Source organism: Misgurnus anguillicaudatus, chromosome 15, assembly GCF_027580225.2.
Source record: "Misgurnus anguillicaudatus chromosome 15, ASM2758022v2, whole genome shotgun sequence".
Classification (NCBI taxonomy): domain Eukaryota; kingdom Metazoa; phylum Chordata; class Actinopteri; order Cypriniformes; family Cobitidae; genus Misgurnus; species Misgurnus anguillicaudatus.
In genome coordinates, this window is record NC_073351.2 from 18,903,930 (window position 1) to 18,916,356 (window position 12,427).

General features: G+C 38.6%; 1 protein-coding gene across 1 annotated transcript; it reads right to left on the minus strand.

The window, feature by feature from the left end:
* Positions 1 to 104: 104 nt before the first annotated feature.
* caprin1b (cell cycle associated protein 1b) lies at positions 105 to 11,363 on the minus strand. Its single transcript, XM_073853535.1, has 18 exons — positions 11,203 to 11,363; positions 10,318 to 10,497; positions 8,713 to 8,775; positions 8,535 to 8,623; positions 8,116 to 8,352; positions 5,707 to 5,789; positions 4,209 to 4,358; positions 4,045 to 4,097; positions 3,887 to 3,970; positions 3,620 to 3,787; positions 3,430 to 3,538; positions 3,279 to 3,340; positions 3,071 to 3,181; positions 2,823 to 2,966; positions 2,566 to 2,719; positions 2,243 to 2,446; positions 2,024 to 2,130; positions 105 to 615 (listed from the first exon to the last, which is right to left on the minus strand). The coding sequence occupies exons 2-18, from the start codon at positions 10,495 to 10,497 to the stop codon at positions 529 to 531; spliced, it is 2,085 nt and encodes a 694-aa protein (XP_073709636.1). The 5' UTR covers positions 11,203 to 11,363; the 3' UTR covers positions 105 to 528.
* Between the last annotated feature and the right edge of the window lie 1,064 nt (positions 11,364 to 12,427).

Consider the following 12,427-nt stretch of genomic DNA (forward strand, 5'->3'; position numbering starts at 1 on the left):
AACAGATCAGTTTTAATGCATTTGCATAAAGCATAGAAATTACAACAACAAATCTGGTTTTGAAGTGCAAGACGACATAAAAAAAAAAACTGCAACCGCAATGGTTAATGCAACACATCTTTATTGAAACTCGAGGCAACAATAACTTTACAAACTGAGGGGCCGAGAGCATCTTTAAAATGTACCAAATGAAAAAAATGTTAGAACCCAAACGAGTTAGTGTGAGCAAAACCGTGGAGCAGAAAGTGAACTCTCAGTACAGGACCAGTTGTGGCAGGTACAAGAGTTTTATTTTATACAAAAAAATAAGTTAACGAAGTTGTTCAAGTTTACAGGAATCTGTTAGAAACACAGGGTAGCTTTAAAATCTTCAGTTTTGAGCTTGTGATCTCAATTTTGAACCATTTCAAATTTAACATTTCAGAATAAGAACTCTTTGATCAATCCAGGGGGACAGGACATGTTTTTAAATGTTCATGTGGTCCAGGAAGCAAGGTCAGTCATCAGGTCAGGGTCAGTCTTCAAGACTTAAGATCGCATGGCTGAAGCATTTCCTCGGGACACCCCTCGGGTTCCTTGAGCAGCACCGCGTTTGTAGTTCTGTTGGTAACCATCCTGCGTAGAAACAAACAAATAGTAAGTCCAGTTATAGTATAAGCATCCAGTGTTCAATACAATGTAAATGCATTTAAATAAATCAATATGGTTCCAAGGTATAAGGTAACCCCCAAAATGAAAATGTTCTGATTATTCACTGACCCCATGTCATCAATGATGTTGGTCTATATTCAAAAAATGCAATTTCACGATCTTTGTGCCACCATATTTTTAAATTTAGAATTGTTATCGTTGATTTACAATATGATTTAACCATTAATAATAAGCTCGAAAATAAGAATTATTTCTCTCACAAACCTATGGATTTGCTGTAAAAAACATTTATCAACCCACTATAGTCATATAGATTACATATAATGGATGGATGTGCCTTTAAAAGCTTTAAACAGGGTTCCCACACCTTAGTTAATTTCAAATTCAAGGACCTTTCAATGTCCACTACCCTCAAATTCAAGGACTAAATGTGGGGACACATTTCAAGTGAGAGCAAGGTTACATCGTGTTACCTTTTAAGATACATTGTTACAGTCCCTTTCGAGGGAACTCGCGCTGCGTCACTGCGGTGACACTTTGGGGATGTCTCCAGGGGTAAGTGCGTCTGAATGTGTACATCAAATTTAACCAATGGTGAGGATTTATGAAAGGGTGATGCAGGAGCCAGGAAGTATATCTCTATCTAAAATATTGCCAAACACGATATTACAGGGACGCAGGAAGTATGCCAAGGGAGACGCAGCGTCTCGTTCCCTTCTCAGGTTAAAACAGTTACGTACGTAACCCGAGACGTTTTCATGTGTCAAACACAACTATGCAAAAAAGCACTTTGGTATGAATCAACATTGGCATACAAGATATAAGCATTTAAAGCAAACAGTTTAGCAGGTGTTCTTAAAAAGTTTAGAATTTTTATGATATTATAGTACACTACACAGGGAATAATTTGGATTTTTTTTTTAAGAAAACCTATTGCATAAAATAGATTCAAGCACTTTCAATGACCTGTATCTATGCATGTATATTTTCAAAAACTTCCTATGGCCTTGATTTTTTTCCCCAGATTCACAAACTTTCAAGGATTTCAAGGACCTGTGGGAACCCTGTTCAAAATATTGAAGCCCGGTCAAGGCCATAATAAATCAGAGGTATTCACATTTCCAGGATATTATTTAATATAACTCTAAATGTGTTCGACTAAAGAAAGAAATAAACATCCTGGCCGACATGGTGCAGTAATTAAAAATAGAGGAAACAATTTCCTTTATACAAATTGTTACTGTGGCTACTATGGCTATTTGGTTGATGGTAAATCTGATTCTAGGGCAGGGGAAAAGCAACACAGACCCCAATACATAACAAATAAGGAGTAGTTTAGTCAATCTATATAGTAATGTGCATGTGGCCTTACCCTCTGGTAGTTGCCGTTAGAATAGTCCCGTGGTGTACTGAACTGGGGTTGTCCATATCCTGAGTTTGCAGAGTTGGAGAAAGGTGGCCGATAACCGTCGTATCCCCCTTGAAAAAATTAAAAACCACTAATTATTCATGCATCCATCAATAATCCTCCAATTCAATCCAATAAGTGTCAAATGCAACAGCTGCTGTACTTAAAAACATTGTTCTGTACCTCTGAAACCATTGGATGGTCCTCTGTAGCCGTTGATCACACCGCGTGAGTTTCGAGGACCGCCTCGAGACACTCCTCTGCTGTTATAGAAAGACTGTGCTTGACGGCTGAACCCGTTGCCCTGACCACTTGGCTGCTGGGACATTGGCTGGTGGCCAGTAGAGTTAGAAAGCGACTGGTCTTGAGAATGGAAGGCACCAACCACTGTAAAGACAATGGGCGTATTATTCAGACTCCATGCTTTCCCTTATGATCCCTTCCCACACACTCCAATTAACTGGAATCCTTTCGATGCTTCCTATATAATCCAAGCATTTTCTCACCAGACTGGAGCTGCTCTGGTGGCATGTCCGTTTGCTCCACAGGGTGCTGCGTCTGGTTATTAAAACCCTGGTTGTAACTGTTCTGGTACTGCCTGGTCTGCTTTATTGAGTCTGTATCATTAGCTGGAGGGACGGGTGCATTAAGGTTGAACACCTATGAGGAAGAACATATTGAGAAGTGTAAGGTAATTATAGATACATAATCACCACTAAAGACCATAAAAAGTGTTAATCATTACAATATTGAGAAACATTACCGTTTGCATGGACTGGAATGGTGCCGCATTGACGTTGATGCCGCCGCTGTGCAGGGGTTTGGAGCTGGGCTGAAATACTGGAGTTGGGGAGGCCTGAGGGAGAGATGGGGATGGAGGTGGCTGCTCTGTCAGGGGCATGGAGGTCTACACAGAGAACATAAATGTACAGGTTGCCAAAGTTTTATTTAATAATTTTTAAAAAGCTGAATGATTAAGAGTTCAGTAAATTAAAAAGGTTGACAGCTCACCTGAATTGGATCAATGGAGTCTGTCTGTTGTCGAGGGTCAGCTGTGTGAGAGGATTGGTACAGTGTGGGTTGTGTGGAGAAGGCTTCTGGTGATGGAGAGACCATGAGTATCTAAAAGAAGAACATATTTGTAAACAACTTTGGCATATATCCAAGTACTTGTGGTAGAGGATGGTCTGTGATAACTTTTTCCGGGAAAACTGCTTACTTGCGTTGGTTCAGGTTGAATGGGAACAGCTGGAGGCTGTGCGAGACCAGAATCTTGGTGAGCTGTTAAAAGTCCAGAATGTAAGGAGAATTACCAAAAAATTAACCCCTAATAAAACCAGAACAACCAAAAGTATGTATTAAGAACTTGCCTGGTTGACACACAATTGCTGACATCTCCATTCTTTGGGCCGGCTTCATAGGTTGCGCCGATACAATAGCTGGATCAAGGGCCTGCCCATCAAACTCAAGCATGGAATCCTGGAATTGAGAGGAGGATTTTATAAAAACATACATGCCCCATATGGAAAATTAAAACTATTTCACAAAATACAACCTCACCTGCATGAAGTTGTATGGTCCCTGCATCTGTGCCATGAGATTCTGAACCACCTGCTTTCTTACCACAGGGTCCGAATGGGGTGTGGGGGTCACTGGAGTTAGTGGGTGGGGCTCTGAGACAACTGGGGAAGGAGCAGTCTGCTCCGGCTGCTGCATGGAGTGTACCACCTGTAACATGTTCAATATACTGATCAATGCATTTGAAACAACCAGTTAGTTACAGATCAAAACGTCACAGCTGAAGTCACAAATTTTAGAGCACCTTACCTGCGTTTCTACACTCCATTCTTCTCCTTGCTCATTGTCTGCACTACTGTATGAGGTCTCTGAAACTAACTGCCTATTTACAAACTGTAGGGAAAGGGCAAAATACATTTAGTAAATAAGAAAATATTTAAGAGAAGAAATTGTACTACACGTCTCACCTCTGTTGGTTCAATCGGAATGGGGTCTGTATACTCTTCTGTCATTTCACTCTCTGTAAAGAGACAGAAAAGGTCACTTTCTTAGAGAAATCAGTCTGGATTGCAGTGGTTTCAAAATGATACAGTCGATTGTGTAACTTGAAACTAGAGGAAATGATTTTTACTTGTGTCTGCAGGGTGCTCGTCTGCTTCAGACACCTCGATTGCAGCACTCTGCTCTTCCTCCTCTGCACAAACTCCATTCTGATGAGACTGCACTCTGTCAAAGTATCCGCTCTCCAAAACTCGCTCCAACGTCTCATTCAGTGCTTTATCTGAGAGAGAAAGAATCAATTTTACCATGACCCTTTTAATGCGCTTTTCCACTATCTGTTGGTTTATTTTGCATGTAAGGCCCGAAACAGGATGCATTCAGTCTTTCCAAAAAAAGTGGAGGGTCGAAATAACTTTAGGGCTGAATAGTATTCAGCAAACTATTAGTTCAGATCCTGCATAGCCAATAGACAGTAGTTTGTTTACCCAAAATGTCACTGGTTTACGCAACTCTGCAATACCACAATTTGGGGAACTTTTCACAACACAACACAAGATTTCAAAGCATATTACATGTTTGCTTGAAATTGCAAATACAAATATCACTAAAATGACACTGACTAAGCTGATACATAACTAGATCGTATTGAAACTGTAGTTGGAAACATTTAAAAAGCTGTAGCTGAAAAACTACACTCTTAACTCCCACAAGCTGATTTACATCTATAACTTCATTTAAAGTCCCTCTGTAGTCAATTTTTTTTTTACTTAAAACCCATCTTTGAGCATCATAATTTCATATGTTAAAGTGTTTCCTGTGACAGTAATTTCTTCATGCTTTAAAACAGCTTGAATATAACTCTACACCCACGGTTTCCAAATCTTACCCTGGAGGGCCGGAGCGCTGCAGAGTTTGGCTCCAACCCTGATCAAACACACCTGAGCAAGCTAATCAAGGTCTTCATGATCACTAGAAAATCACAGGTGGGGAAGTTTGATTAGGGTTGGACCTGGACTCTGTAGCGCTCCGACCCTCCAGGGTAAGATTTGGGGAACCCTGCTCTACACCCTTGCCTATTTAGTATACGTGCATTTATGAATATGCATATTTGTCCCCACCTCTACTCAATCGCACAGCCTAAGACCATAGATATATGTAAATGGATGCTACATTAGATGTTTCAGACACACAACTGCTAGGTCTGTGTTCAGACAATGCATATGTGAACTGCGCGTTTGTAGCACTAATAATTTTAGTGCTGATGTTAAGAGCTTAGAGCATTTACACTAAACATCTGAGCATCACAGAAGTAAACCTGAATGCAAGTCTATGATACCTATAGTACTGATTCACACGTTCAACTTTGATAATGTGACTGGTTACATGTTTGTGACATATGAAACAGAGGCAATTTGCAGTTTTAAAACTTTGGAAAACTCAATTTTTTTTTCAGCAATGGTAATGAATTGTGAACTTGCACTTGGTTTGTCTTAAAGAATATTAAAACACCATAGACACACAAACAATAATAAAACTTTACCACAGGGGGACTTTAAACATTCCTAATGCACAGCATTTCTCAAGAACCATTAGACTCTACAGATTGGGATAAAGCTGATGTTACATACATGTTGTTCCTGCTACGGGCTTGTCCTTGCCCTCCAAAAGTTCCCATAAGTGCTGAGATGCTTCATTATACTGGTCAGGCAACCTGTGCGAGGAAAAAAGCAGCAATTTATGAATACACAACCTAATTTAAGCTTTAAAATTTCATTTAAAAAAAATACAACCAAACAGACATTTTGCACACTGGTGTTTTATATTTAAAGGGGTCATGACCTTAAATCAAGGCAAAATTAATTACTATTGACACATCTTTGTATCATTAAAGGCAGAGTCCACGATGTTTGAAAGCCAATGTTGATATTTGAAATCACCTAAACAAACACGCCCCTACCCCAATAGAATCTGGACCTTCTGTTGATAGACCCGCCCCACACATACGTCCTTGGCAAGGATGTCGGTTAGTAGACACGCTCCTTACTGCTGATTGGCTATAAGTGTGTTTTGGTAGTCGGCCCGTCTCCTTTTCCAAAGCGTTTTTCAAACATTGTGGACTCCGCCTTTAATACATCCTGCAAGTATCAGTTTAAAACGACCTCCTCGTCAATAACAAAAGCATTTATGCAATCGTTCTCCGGAAAGAAAACGAATGAAAATGTCCGATTATTGATGCACATAAAGATATATACAGCCAGCGCCAGAGAACGATACAGCACATCATCATATAGTTGGCTCCGCCCACTGTCATTCAGTGACTGAACTTCAGTCAGAGCAGCAACTCAAAAGGATCTAAAGGAGTAGTTGTTTACAATCATAAGATTGTAATTAAGATTGTGATCTCAGACAAAATTGTGCTGTTGTTGGCTATGGAAAACAAGCACCTTTGCAGGGCTTCTGAAGAATCCTGACGTCAGTGAAAATTTTTCTTCAAGTTTTTTTTTTTTTTAAAGATGTACGATCATATCAGCCCACACCTATGTGCCTACAGTTTTGAACTTAACAAGAATCGCATTTCATTTCAATATTATTTTGCAACGGTACGTTTTGAATTACATTGCGAAGACGGAAGCAAGAGATCTGACAACACACTATATGCACAAGAGCATAATATTTTAGAAAAATTTAATTAAAAGTCTGTGCTTATAGTTGCTGGCAATAAGTGCATTATTTAAGGTGCAATTCTCAGATTAAAAACATTTCTGTGTGTGTACACACTAGCTAAGAACAATGTCTGTGTTTCATTTATATGCTTCCTTTAGGTGGTTAAAACTTTTATCATTGGGCTTTTGATATTGTGTGTTTATTTATGTCACAGACACTCAAGCATAGAAGCTATATTTGTAGTAAAACTGCATGTCAGCCATAGCATGTAGGCTGTCAATCATAGAAGTGGGCGGGACTCTGAGCCAGGCCAAACACTGGCCCAAACACACAAATCAGACTGTTTTAATCAAAGGATGAAAAAAAGGGCAGAAAAGATCATAAATTACTTAAATTTGTATGTTTTTCAGCAAAAAAAGCTTATATTATAATATTATAAGTACACCTCAGAAAACATAATAAATAAAGAAACGTCATGACCCCTTTAAAAGCACAAATTACTGTGAAAGTGCTACCAAATTTATTATGATTCATTCTGAAATGCATTTAAATTCTTATTCGGAAGCATAAAACCTTCAAAGCACTTGTTTCAATTAGGGCTGGGCGATACCGACCTAAATTCATATCTTGTTTATTTTGGGATGAAAGAAAAATATCTTGGTATATACTACAAAGTGCATGTTTTCAAGTCAAAGACTCATGCAAGATGTCACTTTAAAAAAGCATGTTAAATTCAATATATAGCTGCAAAGCTTATGTCTGATCTCAGTGTACATTTCTGCCAGAGCTTCTGTTTGTGAAGAAAGAGGGTTAAATCAGACCATATCGATATAAATGTTATAGTCTCATCCTGCATCTCGCTCGGAAAAGAATTAAGATATATTACCAAAACACAATTTATCGCCCAGCCCATATTGGAGTTGATCTATACGTTACAACTGGCAACTACAGTTAATACGCTATACCTACACTATATACTAGTTATTTCGTTTTTGTATTGTATTGGTACTGCCACCTTTCCTACAGACACGTTACTGCCACTTTGGATTCAGAGACATCTATCTCAATATTCTTACTTGGGTCTACCTGCATCTCTTAATCTTTTTGACTTATTGCATTTGTAAATGCCAATTATCTGTTTTTATTGTTCAATGTTCTTATTTCTCTGCCTACATTATGGCACATAACACTGTAATGACACAAGCCACTTTGAATATCCCAGTACTCTCCGCCCGTTTCACTCGTTTTAATTGGTCTACAGTCTTATAAATACTAAGTATTGCAATTGTCCAAATGACAGATGCCTCTTGACTCATATTTGGTTAAAAGGATTTCTGTGAAAGTATACATGAAAGCAATGGACATCACTTGACCTGATGTTTTGGTCACGTTCAGGCCCCACCAGTTTGTAAAACTCATCCAGGGCTGTTAGGTCACCCTCGGTAAGGAGAGAGGGACCTCCAGCTTCTTGCAACAGCTCATGCCGCACGCTTTCATCCCCAAGTCGGTCCAGAAGAAACTGTAGCTCCAGAACCTTTTTCAGCCTCTTCTGCTCCAGCTCTTCTCGCTGGAGCTGTTCACGGCGTGCCGCTTTCTTAACCGTCTTCTGGATCTATCAAATGCACACATGCATTGTAGCATGGTCAAGACGGAGTCAACTTGCAACTAACGGTTTAATAAAACTTAAGGTAGAGGAATTCAGAACATTACAGTTTTAGATCTGTACACACTTAATGTGTGAAGTTAAACTGCCTTGGGCTACAGAAAGAGCTAATTGAATTGTCATGTACTTATTTCTTGACCCAATGCCAAAAAGCTCTTATGCAGCTCCCGTGCAAATTCCAGATTATGGAGTACTTCCTGATACTTAGACAGTGCTTCCTAGATAGATTTGGAAACAGAACAAAATTTTATTTGGAAGAAAAAAACAACAGATGATTTTTAAAAAAAAATATCGGGAGTTTACTTACCAACTGGTCCTGGTTGAGACGCTCTCCGCCGGTATTCCTGGCCTGGTAATCATCAAGCTTGCTCTTTAGAAAGAACATAAGAACATATTATATTTTTATAATATAGTTATTAATAAAGGATTTTGTAAATTAACCTATTCCTAAAAACCTCATTAAGATTTACATTTATGCATTTGGCAACACTTATCCAAAGTGACTTACAGCGCTATAAAGTATACATTTTTATCAGTATGTGTTCCCTGGGAACAGAACCCATTGCTAACACAATGCTCTACCAGTTGCTACAGTGACACAAAAAGCATCTGAGGATAAAGACAGAAAAATAATTTTCCCACTATCATAAAAGCAGACAAATCAAATTGTCAAGTGTACAGAAGTCATCAACAATTTGCACATTGCCTCCTAGAATGCTTGTTCTAATGTATACGCATTAGTCAAAAATGTTGTAAGAGTTCCTTACTGTTATATATAAGCTATAACAATGCCACCAGCTTATGTTTATACATGCCTAAAAGTATGTTTTCCCAGGCACACACCTAAAGAAATGAACTCTTTACGTTCTCCTTTACAATAAGGGAAATAATAAACCAGGTAGTGCAGCACTAACTACATCACTAAAGCATCTAACGGGAAGCTCAGCCTCAGAAATCAACAGCCAAATGCGCTTATGGAGAATCATGAGGACACACAATAGTCGTGACCCATTTATCTCGACAAGCCCACTCGGTTATGAGATCCTCGCGAAATAAAAACAAGCCATATACATGAACATGTGCGTCGACAGTTTTCCACATTTTAGCATACACAGAACCCGTTTCAGGTCGCCATATTAGCTTTAAAAACATGTGCGTTTCTATCGCTCGCTGTGATGGGAACAACTGGACAAAAAGCGCGATGAAACACACCAGAATTTATAGTGTCATAATACGAGTTATTAAATAATGAAAATAACAGTTTTAATGTAAAAACTGCAGTCATTAACACGAGAATTGGTATAAGATCATATGCAGACCCCGGATAGCGTAAGAGCTATGGATGCTAACCGGTTAGCGTCTGCGCTTGTGAATACAAAAGAAACAACAGCGAGCAAGACCTATCCATCTTAACTTTAAAAAACGAGTAACATGAAAACGTTTTTTTGCTTTTTAAAATCTCGTTTACAGTACACAACACGTCTTCGGTACAAATCCAAGTGACATGGTTTTATAAATGGTTAACGGCCTTGTTGGCGAGAATTTGCTTTCTGGTTAAAAGTCTTAAAAGCAAGAGATGCAGTATACATTTGCATATTAAAAATAAAACTCACGTTGTATTTATAACAATTCAGGAATTTCTAAACAGTTCACAACAACTAAGGTAAGTTAACGTTAACTGAGGATGTCCAGTCTTTCATTCTCTTTGATTTGTGTACTGTAACCTGACTAAAGATTTTCATTTTCTCTGGGGTAAGGTGCAAAAATGACTGTAGTTTCACATGTTTAGTTATTAAACATTAAAGTGATCTGATTTAAAAATAAAATGAACGAATGAACATACTTGTACATGTCTGTGGCTTTATCAGTCACGCCTACACTTATACAGTAATTTGAAAAGAGAAATCTGAACCTTTTTCTTCTCCATATTGCGTACTTTCTTCTCAAGAACCACCAGCACCTGCTTCATGGCCTCTGACTGGGTTCCAGTCAGCTGGTTGCTGGCTGTGTTTTGGTTCATTGATCCAGGACCAGACACCAAGTCTGGGCTGGCAGACTTCACAGTCCTGGTGCCATTTGTTGCCGAGGGCATCTGATAATGGATAAACAGGTTGTGTCTTATTAAACATATTGTAAACCTACACCCAATTGTCCTACATAAAGATAATGTCTTGATTCAACAAGGCTTGCTTTGTTTACACAAAGACATTGGCTCATTAATGCAGAGTTCCGGATTCATTTTTTAAATAACTATATCCAAGTATATGAAAAAAGGGTCAAATGGACAGTGCTTGAAAGTGGTACAGTCAGTCTGGATTTATATCACAACATGTGTGAGGTAGTTACTGGCGTCACGAGACCAATGCTGTGATAACTGTCTCTTCTCAAGAGACAGTTATGTCTGAGCTTGGAAACCATTCCATTCAAACTCATACAAATTTGTCACATAAAGTGCTGGTTGGTATCATAAGTATAGATTTATAACCATATATGACAGTAGATCTCCATTCCTGTAATTCCAGTGTATGAGGAAATTAACACAGCATAGATTTTGGCTTGATAGTGACAAATGCTTTCAATGACAGACCACTAAGACAAATAAAACACTATCCACAATACCCATACATAATTAAAAAAACAGTAATCATTTGTAAAACAAGTAAGAGCATTTCTCAAAGGCCTAAAGTACAACAACACACTGTCATAGCAACATTTTAAATAGAAACTGTCCATTTTATCACACAATCTAAACGGTTAAAATCTTTAGTTCAACGATCGTCTGGATTGATGTGCTCACCTTTATGAGCAATATATCCACAAGGGAGAAAAGCAATCGTCAGAAGTTAATAAGCCGAAGCGTTGATTTAGTTGCCTTTTGGTTTCTATTCCAATGTAACGTTGGATCCGCCCCGCCGGCCTCACCGAGAACTGAGAGCGAGTGAAAGGAGAGGAAAAGGTTTATAATGAGGAAGGGCCCCGTTTATAGATGCCCAAGATTATGCCTGTAGTTCGCTGGCGTTTATTTACAGTTTATATGATGGATAACCGCATATCCGACAAATACACAACTAAAAATAAAGTTAAGCTATGATACGCATAAAAAGAGCTTTAAAGTTGGCTAAACTATTGCAACGTTTTATTAGGTTAATACGCAGGCAGAAGGAGTCATCTATTTTATTTGTAATTTAAGCGTGCTGAGATTGTGAATAGATTTTTTATTATGTTGGCTTGACAAAGCCAACATACTGTTCTTCGATCTAAGCTTATTAGTGGTGCTTGCATTTATGCAAGGCATCACTATTACTATTGTAAAAATTATTATTAGTGGTGCTTGCATTTATGCAAGGCATCACTATTACTATTCCTCAGGGATATTATTATGTTGGCTTGAGAAAGCCAACATACTGTTGTTGCACTTAAACTTATTATTATTATTATGTTGGCTTGAAAAAGCCAACATACTGTTCTTCATTCTAAACTTATTATTATTATTATTATTATTATTATTCTTATGCTCCCCCACTTTTACCAACTGTAACTCCTCCTAGAGCTTTCAAGCTACACCCACAAAACTTTACAAAACTTTTAAGACTGGTCCGTAGATTTATGCTATGGCTTTTCTAACTGATGGGACCTTCCGAATTCCTAAACGGGGGGCTCAAACACCCCAAAATTTCCATTGACTTAACATTGAGACAAACTTTGACGGGTCATAGCTGCGAGTGAGAAACTTGTAGAAACTTGTGGGTTACCACATTTAAGGAGGCTGACAGGCTCTGTAAGAACATACATCACAATGGGGTGTAAGCTGTACCCCTGGGGTGTAAGAGGCCCCCCAAATTTCCCATTGACTTATAATGGGGCAGGAAACATGCCCATATAAGGGAATAAAAGCGTCCCAGATGGAATATCTTCACTGTAGAGTGTCCTAGAGACATGGGGGTGGGCTCATTTTACTCAGACATCCAATCAGTCTCTTAGGATCACCCCAGAGCTATTAAGCCACGCCCCTAGCAACAATT

Bases quoted from the DNA above. Each gene is read 5' to 3' on its own strand.
- caprin1b (XM_073853535.1), bottom strand. From the start codon at position 10,497: ATGCCCTCGGCAACAAATGGCACCAGGACTGTGAAGTCTGCCAGCCCA. The intron at 8,353-8,534 runs AAGTACATGACA...CATTTGATAGAT, and splicing joins TTGGCATTGGGTCAAGAAAT to CCAGAAGACGGTTAAGAAAG. The intron at 3,182-3,278 runs GTAAGCAGTTTT...TTCTTCTTTTAG, and splicing joins TTCAACCTGAACCAACGCAA to ATACTCATGGTCTCTCCATC.